Source organism: Pongo pygmaeus, chromosome 3 (genome assembly GCF_028885625.2).
Source record: "Pongo pygmaeus isolate AG05252 chromosome 3, NHGRI_mPonPyg2-v2.0_pri, whole genome shotgun sequence".
Classification (NCBI taxonomy): Eukaryota; Metazoa; Chordata; class Mammalia; order Primates; family Hominidae; genus Pongo; species Pongo pygmaeus.
The window spans coordinates 107,669,754-107,688,331 of NC_072376.2; the positions used below are offsets into that span (position 1 = coordinate 107,669,754).

Sequence of the window (18,578 nt, forward strand, 5' to 3'; positions counted from 1 at the left end):
CATATGCCCTAATTACCTCATCAAGACGTCTAAAGAGCAATCGATAGTAATTATCTGATTACTATAGATCTTCATTATGTCGAAATTATCTCCCTGGGATGTCTAAAAGAAGATGCATTGTATTCCAGGAGGTAATTGTACCCAACAATGTATAATCCACACCCCATTCCTACAATCAACATAGACTGCCAGAGGATATGAAGAGCATTATCAGTTTTCTTGCCAGGCAGGACATTGAAAAAAACCCAAACTGCCTATTGGCCATGACCTTGAAGTCAGGAAATCTGACACGGCAGTTTGAGTGCAAAGTCTTCATGGGAGTCAGCCCAAGAATCAGGCTCAGTTTTTTGTTTCTTCAGCAATGATTTCAAAAGTCACGGTAAAGTATTCTCCCTAGTGGGGAAAAAGTCTAGACTGGCTTGGAGGAGCCCTTTTTTGGACAGAAAGTACCAAGTGCCATTTTAAAGACAGTGGGGCCACAGAACACACTCCTTCCATAGTCTTAAGTTCGCCATTTCTCCATCACCCAGGAGTGACACAAAGTTGCAGCACAGAGCTGGAAGGAACCTGACTTTTTTCTCCCTTCCAATCGGACATAAACCCTGGGGAAAGACAAACTGCCCATCAGGACACACCCATGCTTAGAGCAGAGGCTATAAACATGTTTGCCAGAATAGTCTACCAGTCAAAACATTGAGCATGCATATTTATAAATTACATATCTATTATCAGTATGTTCATATATTGCATTATAAAATATACGTAAAATTTAAAAATACATAAGATCCTGTATTAATCTATCTTAGCATAAAGCTAAGTACTAATACTGTATTTTTTTTGGTCCCAGTGGTTCATTGGGTCTGGGGTGTGTAAACTCCATATTGGAGACTGCTGGCTCAGACAGCTTGTCCTTTCACTAGTACCTGGGGAAGAATTCAGCCCAGCAGTGAAGGATTCAGTAACCTTACCACACTTAAACTTAACACTCCTTCCCGCAAAGTGGCAACTGGTATCGTTGCACTAAAGATGTTCATGACATAGGAAAGCATAACAGAAAAAAGGAGAGGACAAAAATCATGATGTGAGCTAAAGAGATCTCAATCAATCATCCAACAACTCCTGGGAAACGAGTATAATCTAAAACCACACAGGAACAGGAGCTGACTCGTCACATATGGCGAATCTCAAATAGAGTTTTGTGTCAGATGATAGAAGAAGCAAGCCCGCCCGAAAGGCTAATCAGGCTTTGTCTTGTGTTACCATTTTAAGTGTTATAATTTGAGATTTACTCCAGCAGATTCCACTTAAAAATATGCTACAAGTTGTACTTCACACTGCTTGATTTTCTGAATTCTTTGCACATGATCTCATTTTGGTTATTTATATGATACAGATATGTAAGAGGACAGAAAAATAACAAATATACAAATCAATAAGACATGGCTTTACAGTTCAATGTTTTCCTCTGCTTCCTCTTCCTGGGAACATTCATTCAACATCAGTGAGACACGTTAGGCTGCCAGGAACCACGTCAGGTCTGGAGCACACAGACAAGTAAGTCCCTGTCACTGCTTTAAACTGCTAATGGGCTAATGGTTCATGGGGGTTGGGGGGTGACCTGTAAACATGTAACCACAACACAGTGTGCTCAGCTCTAAAGCCACTTCCAGACAGGCTGCTTTTGAATCACAAAGGTTAGGATATTTCACACACCTTAAAAAAGAATATGAACAAAATATATTTAAGGTCAAAAGATTTGGGAAGACTTAAGAGAAATATCGTGACCCTGGAAAGAAATGCTATAGTAAGTATGTGGATCATCTGGCCTCTTTGTTCTCAGACACCTGAATGTCAAGTTCCTTTGCAGAAGTTGTCCTTTCTACTGGCAGTTCCCCCACCTCAGTGGCCTAGTCTGGCTCTAGGTGAATCCACCTGTTGCTTTGATGAGCTTGCTTTGCTTCTGTGAGAAGGGAGACAGTTTCTGACTTCCTTTTACAGTTCTTTTTTTCAAAATATTTTTAGAGCCTTCTTTCTTGCTCTGTAGCCCAGGCTGGAGTGCAGTGGCGTGATCATAGCTCACTGCAGCCTCGACCTCTGTGCTCAAGCAGTCCTCCCACCTCAGCCTCCCAAGTAGCTGGTACTACAGGCTCATGCCACTGCACCTGGCTACTTTTAAAGCAATGGCAACAAAAGCCAAAACTGACAAATGGGATCTAATTAAACTAAAGAGCTTCTGCACAGCAAAAGGAACTACCATCAGAGTCAACAGGCAACCTACAGAATGGGAGAAAATTTTTGCAATCTACTTATCTGACAAAGGGCTAATATCCAGAATCTACAAAGAACTCAAACAAATTTACAAGAAAGAAACAACCCCATCAAAAAGTGGGGGAAGGATGTGAACAGACACTTCTCAAAAGAAGACATTTATGCAGCCAACAGACACATGAAAAAACGCTCATCATCACTGGCCATCAGAGAAATGCAAATCAAAACGACAATGAGATACCATCTCACACCAGTCAGAATGGTGATCATTAGAAAGTCAGGAAACAACAGGTGCTGGGGAGGATGTGGAGAAATAGGAAGACTTTTACGTTGTTGGTGGGACTGTAAACTAGTTCAGCCATTGTGGAAGACAGTGTGGTGATTCCTCAAGGATCTAGAACTGGAAATAACCATTTGACCCAGCCATTCCATTACTGGGTATATACCCAAAGGATTGTAAATCATGCTGCTATAAAGACATATGCACACATATGTTCATTGTTGCACTGTTCACAATAGTAAAGACTTGGAACCAACCCAAATGTCCATCAATGACAGACTGTATTAAGAAAATATGGCACATGTACACCATGGAATACTATGCAGCCATAAAAAGAATGAGCTCATGTCCTTTGTAGAGACATGGATGAAGCTGGAAACCATCATTCTCAGCAAACTATTGCAAGAACAAAAAACCAAACACTGCATGTTCTCACTCATAGGTGGGAATTGAACAATGAGAACACTAGGACACAGGAAGGGGAACATCACACACCGGGGCCTGTCATGGGGTGGGGGGAGGGGGGAGGGATAGCATTAGGAGATATACCTAATGTAAATGAAGAGTTAATGGGTGCAGCACATCAACATGGCACACGTATACATATGTAACAAACCTGCACGTTGTGCACATGTACCCTAGAACTTAGAGTATAATAATTTTTTTTTTTTTTTTTTTTTTGTAGGGACAGAGGCTTGCCTTGTTGCTCCTTGAACTCCTGCACTCAAGCGAACTTCCCACTTCAGCTTCCCGAAGTGCTGGGATTACAGGCATGAGCCACTGCACCCAGCCCCCTTTGTACAGTTCTATCTGCACCCCTCTAACTTTTCCTTGCAAAGACACCCTCAAGAGTAAGTCATCAATAAATGTGTCTGTAGCCCATGCACATCTACACATGCGAACCATCAGTCAGCAGAAGCAGGCCATCTGCCTCAGAGCCCAGCGTCCGCCAGGGATCTGAGCAGTCCTGTGGGAGGGCCTCTTGCCCCACTGCGGGCGCTGCCTCCAAAGCAGACTGGCCGGCCCAGAGTGAGGGCTGTATTGATTCAGGGAGCCTGTGAGGGATTGCTCCAAAGGCAGGGACAAGAGATTCCACAGTAGAAACAAGCAGCTTTCACAATAACCAATTAAACCAAGACATTATCCATGCCAAGCCATTAGCCTGGGCCACTTAAGAGCCACAATAAATCCAGGCTGTTTTAAAGGCTTGTGTGCACAAAGGAGGCACCTCTGGCCTGTACCCACAATGCTCCCAGGCTCTTAGATGAGAGGATCTCCCCTCGTTAAGGCCTGACAGAGAGGTTGGAGGGAGGATACATCTGCGAGCCAGGCCACTCCTCCACTCTGGTCTGTCCAGCCCCCGAGTTTCCCACTCTGCGTTATGTCCGGGTTAGATTTCATCTGCCTCATCTGCTTCTCTTGTTCTCTCTCTGCCTGTTCCTTCCATGCCTGGGCAAATTTCCATTAAGTTTCAGGCTCACAGCTATTGCTCACTGGGAGCCCCCAGGCAACAGAGTGGCATTTACTTGGATGCTTTGAAGTACATCTATAAGAGTATGACAAGTCTGCCCCCAGGGTCCAGGCTGAAGCTGGGTTACAGAGCCCTGCAAAGTGGTGATTTTGTGCCAAAAATTGTGAGGTGCTAGGGTCCCACAGCAGGTCTGGTGGGCTAGTGCTCTGGACCCTGGCTTTGTTGCCCACACCCTCTGCTCACCGTCCCCACCAACCCCACTTTGTGCTCACCCTCCTCCTCTATTCACCTTTCTCCTCTGCTCTCCCTCCTCCCCTGCTCACACTCCTCTCCTGCTCCCATGCTCACCTGCTCCTCTGTTCACCTCCTCCTCTGTTCACTCTCCTCCCCAATCACCTCCTCCCCTGCTCACCCTCCTTCCCTGCTCACCTCCTCCCTTTCTCACATCCTCCTCGGCTTACCCTCCTCCCCTGCTCACCTCTTCTGCCCACCTTCCTCCCTGCTCACCTTCTCCCCTGCTCACCTATTCTGCTCACCTTTCTCCTCTGCTCACCCTCCTCCCATGCTCACCTCCTCCCCGCTCTCCCTCCTCCCTTTCTCACCTCCTCTGTTCACCCTTCCCCCCGCCCACCTCCTCTCCTGCTCACCCTCCTCCCCTGCTCACCTCTTCTGCTCACCTTCCTCCGCTGCTCACCTCCTCCCCTGCTCACCTCCCCCCTCCCCCCTGCTCCCCCTCCTCTTCTCCTCCCCCTCCTCCCCTGCTCACCTATTCTGCTCACCTTCCTCCCCTGCTCACCTCCTCCCCTCCTCCACTGCTAATCCTCCTCTCCTGCTCACCTCTTCTGTTCACCTTCCTCCTCTGCTCGCCCTCTTCCCCTGCTCACCTCCTCCTTTGCTCACCTTCCTCCCCTGCTCACTTCCTCCCCTCCTCCCCTGCTCACCTCCTCCCCTGCTCACCTCCTCTGTTCACCCTCCTCCCCTGCTCACCTCCTCTGTTCACCCTCCTCCCCTGCTCACCTCCTCCCCTGCTCACCCTACTTCTCTGCTCACCTCTTCCTCTGCTCACCCTTGCCTTGCATAACAACTTGTCCCTCTCTCACTCCAGTGCCCCAAAATTGCACCACCTTCTTCCTCAGGGCATGTGTTATGCCTTCCAGTTTTTCAAGGGGCAATTATGCTATTTGTGGATTATATGATCCATAGCTTCTTTCTCTTTCTCTCTGCCTCTCTCTTGTTTTCTCTCCAACTACTTTTCTGTCATTCTTTTCTTTCCCTTTTTAGAAACCATACAGGCTGCAGAAAGGATGAAAGAAATGATTAGAGTTAAGTCTCATATAACCCACTGAAATCACTCTTGAAGGGAAGGCTGGAAGGTGGTGAAATCCAGGCTGTGTTTCACTCTGCTAGCTTTCTTTATATTGTTTCTGGATGTTATTTCTCCAGGCAGTCTTCATGTTTGAGAGAAACACAGAACCATGCATTGGCTGGATTTACTGCTGCCATGAGGCCAGGCATCAGCAGCAGGAGCATGAGCAGGTGGAGGTAGCTACTGAGGGAAAGTCACGAGATCGCTACATGGAGAGGACAGCGCAGAAGGCAGGAAGCGAAGCAGCGGCCAGCCTTGCACTCTGGCTGTTTTTTGGTTTGGTTCGGCTTTCTGGCTCCTGGAGATAGAACCGCTTGTCCGTGCTGGAGCCGGCACAGGAGGCTGACTTGTACTGCAGCGGTGCCCCACCGTCACCTTGATTCTGGGACACAGACACAAAGAACAGACCAGCGAATGTGCAGCATGCCACTCATATGAAACTTCAAAAGGCCAGCCCTCAATGACTGTGCTGGCTGGTGTTTTAAAAAAATCACATCTACCATCAGATTTCATGGAACCTGCCTTTCTTCTGTTCGTTCTTTAATCCTGCGTCGAAAACCTGCCCTTGTCATTTGGGGCTGAGAAATCTGTGTCTTTGCGATGGTGGCTGTCACTGCTGTCTCTGTCACAGCTGTGGGGGCCTGCACTCTACTGAAGCAGAGGCCAAAAAGAGCGGCCTTCCTTCTCTCCTGTTCCCTGCCAGCTTTTCAGCGACACCGCTCTCATCCCCCACGCTCTGTCCCCTCCTCTCCGGCTTGCAGGCCTCAGACTGCTGAGCCGGGCAGTGGAGAACATCTGACTGTCAGCCTGGCCTCTCCCACCTGCTCGGGTCGCCATCCCTGGCGCCTGGCCTGGCTTTGCTCCTTTCCCTTCCTGTGTTCACGCCAGGGTGCTCTGCTCTCCCCCTGAGTTTGTCCGCCTTACTTCTTCCCTAATAATAACAAGGCTGGACTCTGGTGCCCATCTGCAAACATCTCCCCGTCAAGTTGCTTCATTTCTAGGGCTCTGCCTGCTGTTCCCACAGCTGCTGTGGCCACGGATGCTTGGTCTGAGCTGCCACTTCCAGCCTGCACAGTCGAGGCAGTTTGTGACACTTTTAAAGCCAAATGCCAAGGGGTGGTGCTCAGGCAAGCAGCCTGTCACTTGTCTACCTCTGGACATGCTCTTAGGGCAACAGTTCTCTCTCACATCTGTGTATTAGGAACAGGACTTTGTAGGTTTTTCTAGGACTTTTGAAGTCATCTTGTGTTTCTTTTCTCCTGTTAACACATTATTTTTAAACTTCTATATTAGTTTTCTACTGTTGCCATAAGAAATCACCACTAACGTAGTGACTTAAAAAATAACACAAACTGATTATCTTACAGTTCTGGAGGGTGGGAGTCTAACACAGTTCTCGTTGAGTTAAAATCAAGGTGTGTCAGTGGGGCTGCCCTCCTTTCCAGAGCCCCAGGAGGAGAATCTGTACTGGGTCTTCTCCACCTTCCAGAGGTTTCTCACATTCTTTGGCTCATGGTCCCCTTCCGCTGTCTTCAAATCCAACAATGACAGATTTCTCTTGAGCTTTTTTCCACAGTCATATCCCTTTCTGACCATAGCTGGAAAAAGTTCTCCACCTTCAAAATCATGTAATTAGACTGGACTCACCCAGATGGTCCAGGATAGTCTTCTCAAATCACACAATCATATCTGCAAAGACTCTTTTGCCATGTAAGGTAAAATACTCACAGGTTTTGAATATTAACGTGTAAACATCCTTGGGTGGGGGCAGGGGTGTTATTCTGCATACCACAACTTCTGTTTTATTTCTGTCTCTCTTTCAAAAAGTAAGTTCAACATGGCAAGTCATTTCTAAGATAGATGATAGACCCGGGGCCAGATTTCATAAGATGATGATAAAATTGGGGTAAATTTAGAGGCACCAAAAAGATCCCTGTGACTAAATGTCTAACCAACCAGACTGCTACCAAACCTGAAATTCACCCCACAGTTAGATTCCAGTTAGATTTAATATCTTCCTTAAGCCATTATCTTCAAAATGCCACTGTAGTCTAAATGCCCACCTACGCATGGCGAACAGTGTCTGGTGTCTATTTTGTGCCAGGAGATTTAATAACTTTGATCTCCTTAGAGCTTCAAAGAGTCCTTGATGCAGACCAAATTACTGTCCTAAGAGGTCAAATTCAGTGACCAGGGCCACCGAGCTGATAAGTGGCAGAGCCAGTCACGGCAGCCAGCCTAACTCGAGCTTTCCTGCTGTACCACACTCCCGCTCATACACACAACAGCAATGATGCACTAGGAACCTTTAACACACGTTTGGTTGTTGGTCTCTAATACACATGTTGCACATGTGAATATATTAGTTTAACTCCAGAGGCCAGGATCCTGAACGTATACAGGTAAGGCTATTTTTGAGGTTGTTTGTGGGAACTATAAGAATAGGTATGGATACTAGGATAATTCCAGGGAAGATCAGCCTTAGAAGACCTAGAATAAGCAAGCGTGAGGAGTTCAGAGTTCGGTAAGGTCACAGCTTGCCATGGAGGAAATGCCAGGAGGACAGCAGTGAGAAAGGTGACAGGTAGCAGGATAAAAATATAACCACCTTCTCCCTGTAACAAGCCATGTCTGACTGTCCATGACTGTAGCCCAAGAACGTGAGCATCACACAATTCTCAACTAGACTGCTGCCAACCTCCTTTCTCTCTCTTCACCTTCCAGTGTTTCTTTCATTCTCTCTTCTCTTTTCACATAATACAGTCTTTCACAGAGTTACTTTATTACAGTTGGGATTAGGGCACATGAAATTTATCCAAGGAAGGTCTTCTCCATGCCCAATGAGTCCATCAAAAAAAAAAAAAAAAAAGCCAGGTTATGTTAATACACACTATTTGGTTTATATCACACATATACATTTGTCAGAAATTCAACAAATACCATACACTGCCCATAATGTATGAAAATAACTCCTTTTTTAGGTTCTGAATCTCAGAGTTTAGTATAAAACCCTTTATTCCAAAAAGAGACTCTCATGTGTTGTACCCTTTGGATACGGGGACAGAAACAACTTATTTCCACATAGACGTATGTTTCTCACTAGGTGTTTTTAAACTTACTCCAAATATAACCTTGCTCTTGGTTAATTGCTGGTCTCTTTATACTAGGATTTAAGTCTTTGCAAATAATGAAAGGAAAACACCTTTTTCATTAATACATGAAGACGGGGGAAAAAGAAAAGCTCTGATATACCAAACTCAACCTTTTCAATAGACTTGACCTCTCTATTTGAATTGATTCCAAACTATTCTCACAATTCTTAGCATTTTTATCCTTTTATGTGAACACAACTAGAGCATTGTTCCCAGTGGTCCTTCAAGCATATGCACACGAAAAAGCTCTCCTGAAAGGTATAAAATAATTCCACTCTTGCCCGTCAGCCTTGACTTTTGCTCTGGTAGTCACTGCCAACATGCTAATTCTGTATCAGTGCTTTCAAATTGCTAAACGCAGCTTTTAAGTTTCAGGTGACCATTTTTGCCCCAAGGCTTAACAAAACTCTGGAAAATTATTACAAAAGCTGCCAAGCTCAAAGAGGTGAATAGGGAGAAGAAAAAAATGCATCACAGTTGCTTAAGACTGAGTGTATTATCCATCCATATGGATAATATAAGAGTGTATTATCCATCCATATGAATATAAATAAATGTACAAATAGATATATTTATGTAATATATTATATATTTATATATTATATATGTAATTATATATCTATATAATATATACTTATATAAATATATATTATATATTTATATATAATATATATTTACATATAATATAAATAAATGTATTATGTATCCACATGGATAATATAACCACATATAATAATAATAAAAAGTGATCATTCATATTCTTGAAATACACAGCTCTAGACATTGGGGCAGTCTTTTTGCAATAGCTCTCCTGGACTCATTCTCTGAGAATAAGTACTCCACTGGGCTTCTATCTCTGCTCTAGTCCAGCATTTCTGTGGATTTTTCTGCAATTTGTAAAGAATCCCCAGCACATAGCAGGTACTATATGAAAATACCAAATGCTGGTAAATGCAGCCTCAGGCATCATTTGCTATGCTGAAGATGGAGGTGGTCAGGAATTGGATTAAAGCACAAACAAGGAAGCAGAGATCCTTTTCATCAGAGTCAAACGAAGTGAGAAGAGGCTGAAGTAAAAGGTTTGGAGGGTAGAGGACCGCAGCTGGGGGAGCTTTCATTGAGTGGTTAGGTCACTGCTAGGCAAGATGCGGGCTTTAAAACAGCCAGGGACTTCCTGAGAGCAGAAGATACCTGGGAGAACTGTCATGGGAATTGGGTAAGTCAAGAAGAGCTAAATAAAAGGATTACGGAGAAGCAGGGAAGGCATCCCTTAGAACAGGTATCTTGAGAGTATAATAGACCCAATCAGAAATGTATGATTTTTCATAGCAACTCATCAACCTGGAAGTAGAAGTAGTGGGCTTGTTCAGTGGAGGGTATCCTTGGTTATAAATTAGAAAAGCCTGCAGCAGCTCATAATGACGAGAGAGTTCAGTGTGGAAGTGAGTTTGCTGCAGATACGGGTAAGAGCAGGGGAGGGTTTTTGGACTGGGAAACTGCAGCAGGTTGAGGGAGCCTCTCCTTTTTTTTTTAGAGATGGGGTCTCGCTCTGCCACCCAGGCTGGAGTGCTGTGGTGTGATCTCTGCTCACTGCAGCCTCCACCTCCCAGGTTCAAGCAACTGTCCCACCTCAGCCTCCTCAGTAGCTGGGATTATAGGGGCACACCAGCATGCCCAGCTAATTTTTACATTTTTAGTAGAGACGGGGTTTCACCATCTTGGCCAGGCTGGTCTTGAACTCCTGACCTTAGGTGATCCACCCGCCTTGGCCTCCCAAAGTGCTGGGATTACAGGCGTGAGTCACCGTGCCCGGTGAGGGAGCCTCTCCTTAAGAACAAAGGGTAGTTTCCACGCATCTTGTGGGAGACAGAGATGGAAGGTCAGATGGTTGTGGTCAGAAAGGGGGAGTTTGACAGGTGGAGATCTTGGCAGTGGAGCAGTTGCTAATGAAGATGAAATCCAGAGCACATCTATACCAGTGAATAGATAATGTAAGATGATGTGAAGGCTACTAGAATAAGTTTGGGCAGAGAGACTGTGATTTAAGTCATGACATTGAATTTGAGAGAATGATGGGAATAAAATGGATGGAAAGACAGACCACAAGGCAAGTACTGGTAGGGCAGGATCCACAGAGCTCTGTGCAAAGGAACTGAAGTGGGCATGAGTAGCAGCAGAACCATCCAGCCTGGGCAGTGAAGAGATGCCCCAGAAAGGGTCATGGGGTATGAGAAGTACTGGCACATTTCCTCTTGGCCTTGGGGTTTGTTAGGGGTACAGTCTTCGCTGGAGGCATTGTGAGGTGTTACCAGGAAGATCCACTGGCAGTTAATGAGAGCAGGTGGAGGAATGGGGAAGGGAATGACGTGAAGTTGTAGGAAAGTTTGTTCATAGTAGAATTAAAGTTCCAAAAAGATTTGGGAAAGTGTTTAGGATAATAGCTCTTAACTTTGGTGGCACAATAGAATAACCCAGGGAGTATTAAGAAAATAAAATGCCCCAATACCTAGACCCATTAGATCAGAACCTGTGGGAGTGAGACCCTGGAGTGGGTTTTTATAAAAGCTTCCACCTGCTTCCTCTGTGTGCTGAGAATTCCTGATTTTGGAAGAGCATGAGCGTGAGTCAGGATGGGAGCAGGCCTGAAGGAGGAGGAGGCCTTCGGGAGGGGTGTTGCAAGAGGAAGTATTTCTGGACAACAGGGGTTAGAGAAGTAGCGACATGGGAGAGAGTATGGTGGGAACATTAGCGGGGCGCCAAGAAGGCAGAGTTTTAGTAATAAAGGGCTTTTTGAGCTAATCAGCCCCAAATTTCCAATTCAAGCGTGGGTGTGAGGAAGAGATGGCGTGACTGAAATAATTGTCCATTCGGTATGTTGGAGAGGCCATTTACCTATAACTAGGATTTTGGTATTTCTGCATTATTAAAAGGCCATGAGGTGAAAGAAAGCCTCATCCATTATTCATGTTTGTTTCAGGCTAAGTGCTAGATCCCCAGATGCTGAGAATATATAAATGTCTATTTAGAAAGCATTGACCATGATACAAACTGCTCTTGAGTTGTTTTTGCTGCTTAAACCTGTTCATCACTCTTTCTCACTATTGACCATTTGCGTCTTGTGTTCACTAATTATAATAATCAGAATTATTTTTATAAAATATTCTATTTTTCCATGTATTTGTTGGGAAAACAAGGTGCCTGAGGAGAGAACTATGTGTGTGAATATAAAATATGTAAATCAAACACTTCAAATATGATGTAGGTCTTCTATGGTATGCTTTTGCAATGATTTTCTTGGAACTGTTGAAAAGATTTGCCTTAATCAGACCCCATGGCTCCCCTACAGATACCACTTTCCCTAATTTAAACCTAGCATGATTCCTAACCTGACAGTGCTTTGAATGTATCACATTTGCAAGGAATATAAAAGAAATAACCTTAAGCTTTACATTAGAGCTGTGTGTTCACAACTTTTATTCAATATCAGAAAATCTTACAGGCTCGACTATCAAAATTATATGCACTGACCCAGGAGGTCTCATCCCTTCCCCAAGACCATGCTGGTCAAATCTACCACGGTGAACAGATGATGGCAACAGGCTCCTAGCTCACCTTCCTGTTTCCACTCATGCCCTCTACAGTCTTTTCCCCTGGAGCCTGCTTCCCAGTGGACTTATCCTGGAATGCTCAGTGTTCATAACCAAGTACTACTCTCGGAACGGAAGCTCCAGATGGAAATACCCTGATATTCAGAAAAACTTTCTTTCCTTGGCTTCCTTGACTCATTTTTCTTCCATTTCTATTCCTAATCTGGCTGCTTATCCTTCTTTAGCTCCTTTGCTGGCTGCCCTTCCTCCGCCCTTGCAAAGCCAGGGCTTTCCTTGGTCCCCAGGCTCTAGGGTATAGGTCTTTAAGCAACTTCACTTAGGGGCAGAGCAGCCAGGCTGCAGCCAGTTGCCTGGGCATGAAGCCTGCTTTCTCCACTTAACAGCTGTGTGACCTAGGACAACTTACTTAAACTTTCTGTGCCTTGGATGATACATCTATAAAGTGGAGATAATGGTGCCTTATAGATAAAATGAAGATTAAATGAGTTAATATAAAATATTTAGAATTTTGCCAAACATATAGAAGCTCTCGGTAGTGTTGATTATTTTTATGATTATCTTCTCCCTCTACTCTCTTGATATTCTCCCTGACCACTGTGGATAACAATTATCAACATAATGTAGTTGGTTTCCGAATCGCTATTTCAAAATCTGCTCTCTGTTCAGAGAACCATATCCATATTTCTAACTGTGCCTTGGGCAACTCTTATACCTCTAATTCAGTATTCCAAAAGAAAAGGCACTGTCACTGTTATGGACTGATATCTGTGTCCCCCCAAATTCATGTATTGTAAACCTAACCCCCAGTGTGATAGTATTAGGAGGTGAGGCCTTTGGGAGGTGATTAGGTCATAAGGGTGGTGCCCTTAGGAATGGGATTCGTAGCCTTGTAAGAGAGATCCCAGAGAGCTCTCTCCCCAGCTCTCCACCACATGAGGACACAGCCAAATGTCAGCAGTTCCTCACCAGAGCCCACCCATGCTGGCACCTTGATCTCGGATTTTCAGCCTCCACACTGGAAGTCTGGGTTGGAACTGTGAGAAATAAACGTTTGTTGTTTAAGCCACCCAGTCCGTGGTACTTTGTCAGAGCTGCCCAAACTGTCTTAAGACAGGCACCATCTCTACACCCCAAGGCCTCCTGACCCCTGAGTTTGCTTCTATGACTTAGAGGCAGAAACTTGACCTTCTGCCCCATCCATTGAGCGCTCATCATGGGATTCTCGAAAGGCCACTTGAACAGGACTTTTTAGGCTTGTTCTCTTCATCTCACTCCCCTGTCATCATTCAGCTCCATCACATGTTCCTGCATACTTTGACTCACCTTTTCACTGAAGTCAGGCTGATATTTCTAACATGTATTTTCAATCATGCCTTTTTTTCTGTTTAAACCTCTCCAATCTCCATTAACTCAATAACTGAATCTCAACTCCTCTCTCTGGCCGTGAAGGTCCATCTAGACAAAATTCCTATCTATTATTCTAGGCTTACCAGAAATAATATGCCTGCAGAGAGTCTTCTTTTTTTTTTAGATGGAGTTTCACTCTGTCACCTAGGCTGGAATGCAGTGAGGAGGTTTCAGCTCACTGCAACCTCTGCCTCCCGGGTTCATGCCATTCTCCCACCTCAGCCTCCCGAGTAGCTGGGACTACAGGTGCCCGCCACCACGCCCGGCTAATTTTTTTGTATTTTTAGTAGAGATGGGGTTTCGCCGTGTTAGCCAGGATGGTCTTGATCTCCTGACCTCGTGATCCACCCACCTCAGCCTCCCAAAGTGCTGGGATTACAGGCGTGAGCCACCGCACCTGGCCGAGGGCTTTATTTATTGTTTTTTTCTGTGTTTATTCACGCTGTTCCCTCCATCTAGAAATCTTGTATTTTTCCCTCCACTATTGCTGGTCAAAACCCAATCCTCCATTAGGGCCAATCATCAAATATTAGCTCCTTTTCAGATTTCCTCAAAGTAATGATGCCTCCATCTCCTGAGCTCCCATATAGCACTTTGCAAGTCAGCCACTATGGCATTTCTCACCTTCTGACTTACCTCCTCAACCTTGGCATACTTCTTTTATTCCTCCTTCTATATCATAAGTTCTTCAAAGGCACTTACTATATCCCTTAAAGCTTCGAATGGGATAAAATGCATGGCAATAATCACACCAGGAATTAAGCTCATTTATTCTGCAAAGCAGCAGCCTGTTGTCAAATGCTAACCCGCTCCCTCACAGCCCTCATAAAAAGAATGGGAGAGCATATAAATGAAGCAGCACACCAGAGGAACATACAGTGTGAGCAATTATGCCAATTCCTTTTATACGAAGAACGCAGCTGAGATAAACATGGAAGCAGATTATTTACCATCCACGGGTCTCGTTGCCAAATTCTTCTAAATTTTTCATTAAAAGAAATCAAGGAAGGTAAACAAAGTAGCCCTTGGGAGGAATCAGTGTAAACAGCTCATATATCAGCATGGCCTCAGAGAAATAGCTATCTTTTTTAACTGCATCCTTTGGGGCCAAACACATGTGTCCACACACTTGGGTGCACACACACAGCCATGTCTCCAAGTGTGCACAGCCGTGCAAAACCTTGGCTTCCAGGTGGAGGTGAAGAGGGCAGGCTAGGTGGGAGGGACTTACCTTCAGGGCATCCTGGGTGTCATCCAGACAGTAGACTCGGATGCTGTACTCCAGCGAGGAGCAGCACAGGGGCCCAAAGATAGCCAGCTTGAGGCGCTTCGCAGCCGCTTTGGTGGTGGAATGTCCTACCAGGGCGTAGGTGCTGAGGTTCTCTGTGAGGATGTGGCAGGCCTCTGCGTCCAGCTGAATGTAGCAGGGGGTGGTGAAGTTTTCCTCCCCGACCACCACCACATCCTGGGGGACAAGAGGGAAGGGCCACGGCTAAGCCACCCAGGACGCATGCCGGCCACCACGGATGGTGGTGAATGGTGGGTAGAGCAGGGCCTATCCTTTACTTGGTCTTTTTTCTCTCTCAGGTTTTATAGTCTGTCTACTTGAGTTCTTCATCATTGTATCTCTTTCTACCATTGTCTTTACACTGAGAATATTCTTTATTTAGATGTCCTTCAGTTTGCATTTTTTGATCTTCTAAGAATCTATATTTTCCCTAAAAATCTGTACATGTGAAAAGAATTAGATAAATTAAGAAACTGGGCAATAATATATTAATATGCAATTCTACTATATTCTTTCAAAACTCACCTGACAGTTTCTTCCTAAAGAAATACACTGCTTTTACTAAGTAATCTTGGCTGTCAGATTCTAAGAAAAGCAAGACCTGACAAATTCCATGACACGTAAGATACATTTCTCTGTTACTTTTTTGTTGTTGTTGTTGGGTCAGTATGCTTCTTTTATTTATTTATTTATTTATTTATTTATTTATTTATTTATTTAATTTATCAATTGAAACAGGGTCTCACTCTATTGCCCAGGTTGGAGTTCAGTGGCAAGATCTCAGCCCACTGCAACCTCCATCCCCCAGGCCCAAGCAATCCCCCAACCTCAGCCTCCCAAGTAGCTGGGACCACAGGTGTGTGCAACCACACCTGGCTAAATTTTTTTGGTAGAGATGGGGTTTCACCATGTTGCCAGGCTGGCCTCAAACTCCTGAGCTCAAGCGACCCACTCGCCTTGGCCTCCCAAAGTGCTGGGATTACAGGTGTGAGCCACCACGCCCAGCCACAACTTTTTAACGTTTTATATATTTAAGATTTCATATTGTGTGTGTGTGTGTGTGTGTACGTGAAAGCAGGATTTTGCTGCAAAAAAGGTTTAAACAGAAAACACTCAACCTAGATCATGTGAGCAGTTGTACCTGAGTCGTCATCTGATGACTGATGGCTGAGCAGAGGATTGGCCAAGCAGGCAGCTGTCCCAAGTCCTAGATGACCAGGGGCCAAGGACATGGGACTTGGTGTCAGGGAGCTGGGATGAGGGCAGGGTGGGCTGGGATGGCGTGTGAGCTCACAAGAAGGAGCTCAGGGAAATTCTAAAGGCAGCAGCTGGGAGTAAAGCTGGAAGCTAAATTGAAGGAGACAAGTCAGTGAAATTTTCAGTCTAAAGAGATGGGTTTTTATGTGTCATTAAACAGTCTACTCTTTCAGACACTGAAAACATTTAGCAAGAAATAAAAATAAATGGAAGTGATGATTTTTATTTTAAAATATAGTTACTAATTCAACCAAGTTTTGATTCATCTGTATGGTTCAGGCCACAGAATATATCAGCTGAAAGACCACGTATGGGATGCAAAAACCAAGGGTTGGGATTCCGAATGCATCCTGGGGCAACCAGGTAACAGAGGCATGTGAAGCACGCAGGGCCCCAGAGAAGGAGGAATGACGGAGACTGTGGCGAACCAGAGCGCACGCCTGTCTAAAGAGCTCAGCCTCTGCTGGGCTTCGGCCTATGGTTGCTATGCAGGAATGCAGGCCAAGTATGGACAAAGCCTCACATGTTCCAAGACAGGCTGGAAGTTCAGATTTTAATGTGAAATCTTCCAACTTTCAATTAACTCAAATTTAAAAGAAAATTTCAGGCAGGAGAAATCCACGCGTGAGCATGAGTCAGTCTCTGCACTGTCAGAGACAAGAGTCAGTCAGTCTCTCTGCAGGGGCAGGAATCATGTTGACTTTGCTTCCCACTGTATTCCAGTGGGCCTGGCTCAGGGTGAGTGTCCCACAACCATTTGCTGAAACAGTGAATGAACACTTTGTTATACATTTAGTTCAGAGGGCTACACAAAGATGTGAAAGATGTCGCCACCTGGGTTATTATTTATTAGGCCTTGCAACATGATCTGAGCTGTAATAAGAGCTGTGTTTTAATAGCATCAGTGAAATAATTTCTTCTACTGAACCTATGCCCCCAGAGGAAGCCCCTAAAAAGGAAAAGAGAGAAAGAAGCTCAGAACCTCCAGGTTTATTCCAGTCCCAAAAGGACGCCTGGAAAGCAGCTGCTTTCTCCAGGACAAAGGAAAGCCTCCGGTATCCCCTAGTGGTGACATGGTACAGAAAGCTTCCTAGAAGACATGGCCAAAGACGATGCCCACGTCCCAGTCACTCACAAGTACAAGGGGGCTTTCATGAGGACTGTCCTCTTCTACTTTCCTCATCTGCTCAGTTTATTGTTAATGTCGTTGTTATTGTTACTACTCAAACCCAGAAATGGATAGGGTAATAGGAAGAGAATCATGCAAATAATTTAGGATCACTTCGGATTAAGACAGGATGTTTTTCAGATACATCATGTAAAGCTTAAATAGAATGAAAGTTAGATCTGGTTAAATCTGGTCCTAACTCAACATAAAGTATATTTATTTATTTATTATGTACGCTTCGGCAAGCAGTGATCCCCTGATATGGTCAAGAGTAGAACATGCCCATAGGAAGGAAATCCCAGTGAATCCCAGGGATACTCTGGTACTCTTCTACATCTAATACTATATTTTCTTAAAATATTAGGAGCTGGAATCTTCATGTGTATTTTTTCTAAGAATTTTTTTCCTAAAAAATTATCATAAGTAATCACAAAGCATATAATATATACTTTGCATATTATAACTTCCTATTTTATATGTTTTACATTTTATACAAGTATAAATGTATAGTATAGTTTTAAAATTATTGAATATTTTTGGATAAACATATTACTGAAATATAGGTGCTAAGTGGAGGGTTCTAATATAAAGAACTAGACTTGTTTAAAGCATTGTCCTTAAGAAGTTATGATAACAGCAGCCGCAGACAGCCAGAATGCTGCAGATTTTCTTCCTTCTAGTGGAGCTTTGGAGACACACCCTTTCTGTTTTCCAAGGTTAAGTTCACAAGAACTATATTCCAGGTACATGTCTGCAAGTAAGTGCCTAACATTTTCTGATCCAGTTGCAATGTTTCTGTACCTGCAAATTATATACATATATATACATATACTTTTTTTTTTTTTTTTTGAGATGGAATCTCACTCTGTTGCCCAGGCTGGAGTGCAGTGGTGCGATCTCGGCTCACTGCAACCTTTGCCTCCCGGGTTCAAGCAGTTCTCCTGCCTCAGCCGCCTGACTACCTGGGATTATAAGTGCACGCCACTGCGCCCGGCTAATTTTTCTATTTTTAGTAGAGATGGGATTTCTCCATGTTGGCCAGGCTGGTCTCAAACTCCTGACCTCATGATCCGCCTGCGTTGGCCTCCCAAAGTGCTGGGATTACAGGCATGAGCCACCCCATATACATATATATGTATATATTATATATATACACATATACACAATATATATACATAGACATATATATAATCTATATTCCGAAAGGAACATGTCTACAACTCTTACGTGCACCTTTCCTATGAGTTATCTAATGAGTGACCATCATTTTCTGTGTGCCTATCAATCAGAAGATATAACACTCAGGAACTAGT

At 44.3% G+C, this 18,578-nt stretch overlaps 1 protein-coding gene across 3 annotated transcripts in view; it reads right to left on the minus strand.

Annotated features, from left to right (window-relative positions):
- UNC5C (unc-5 netrin receptor C) overlaps positions 1-18,578 on the minus strand; it is a 393,124-nt gene that overhangs the window by 18,824 nt on the left and 355,722 nt on the right. For all 3 annotated transcript variants that reach the window (XM_054484519.2, XM_063663920.1, XM_054484518.2), the window contains one exon: positions 14,784-15,017. In XM_054484519.2, the coding sequence (XP_054340494.1) occupies positions 14,784-15,017 (234 nt within the window). The remainder of the gene's footprint in view (positions 1-14,783; positions 15,018-18,578) is intronic.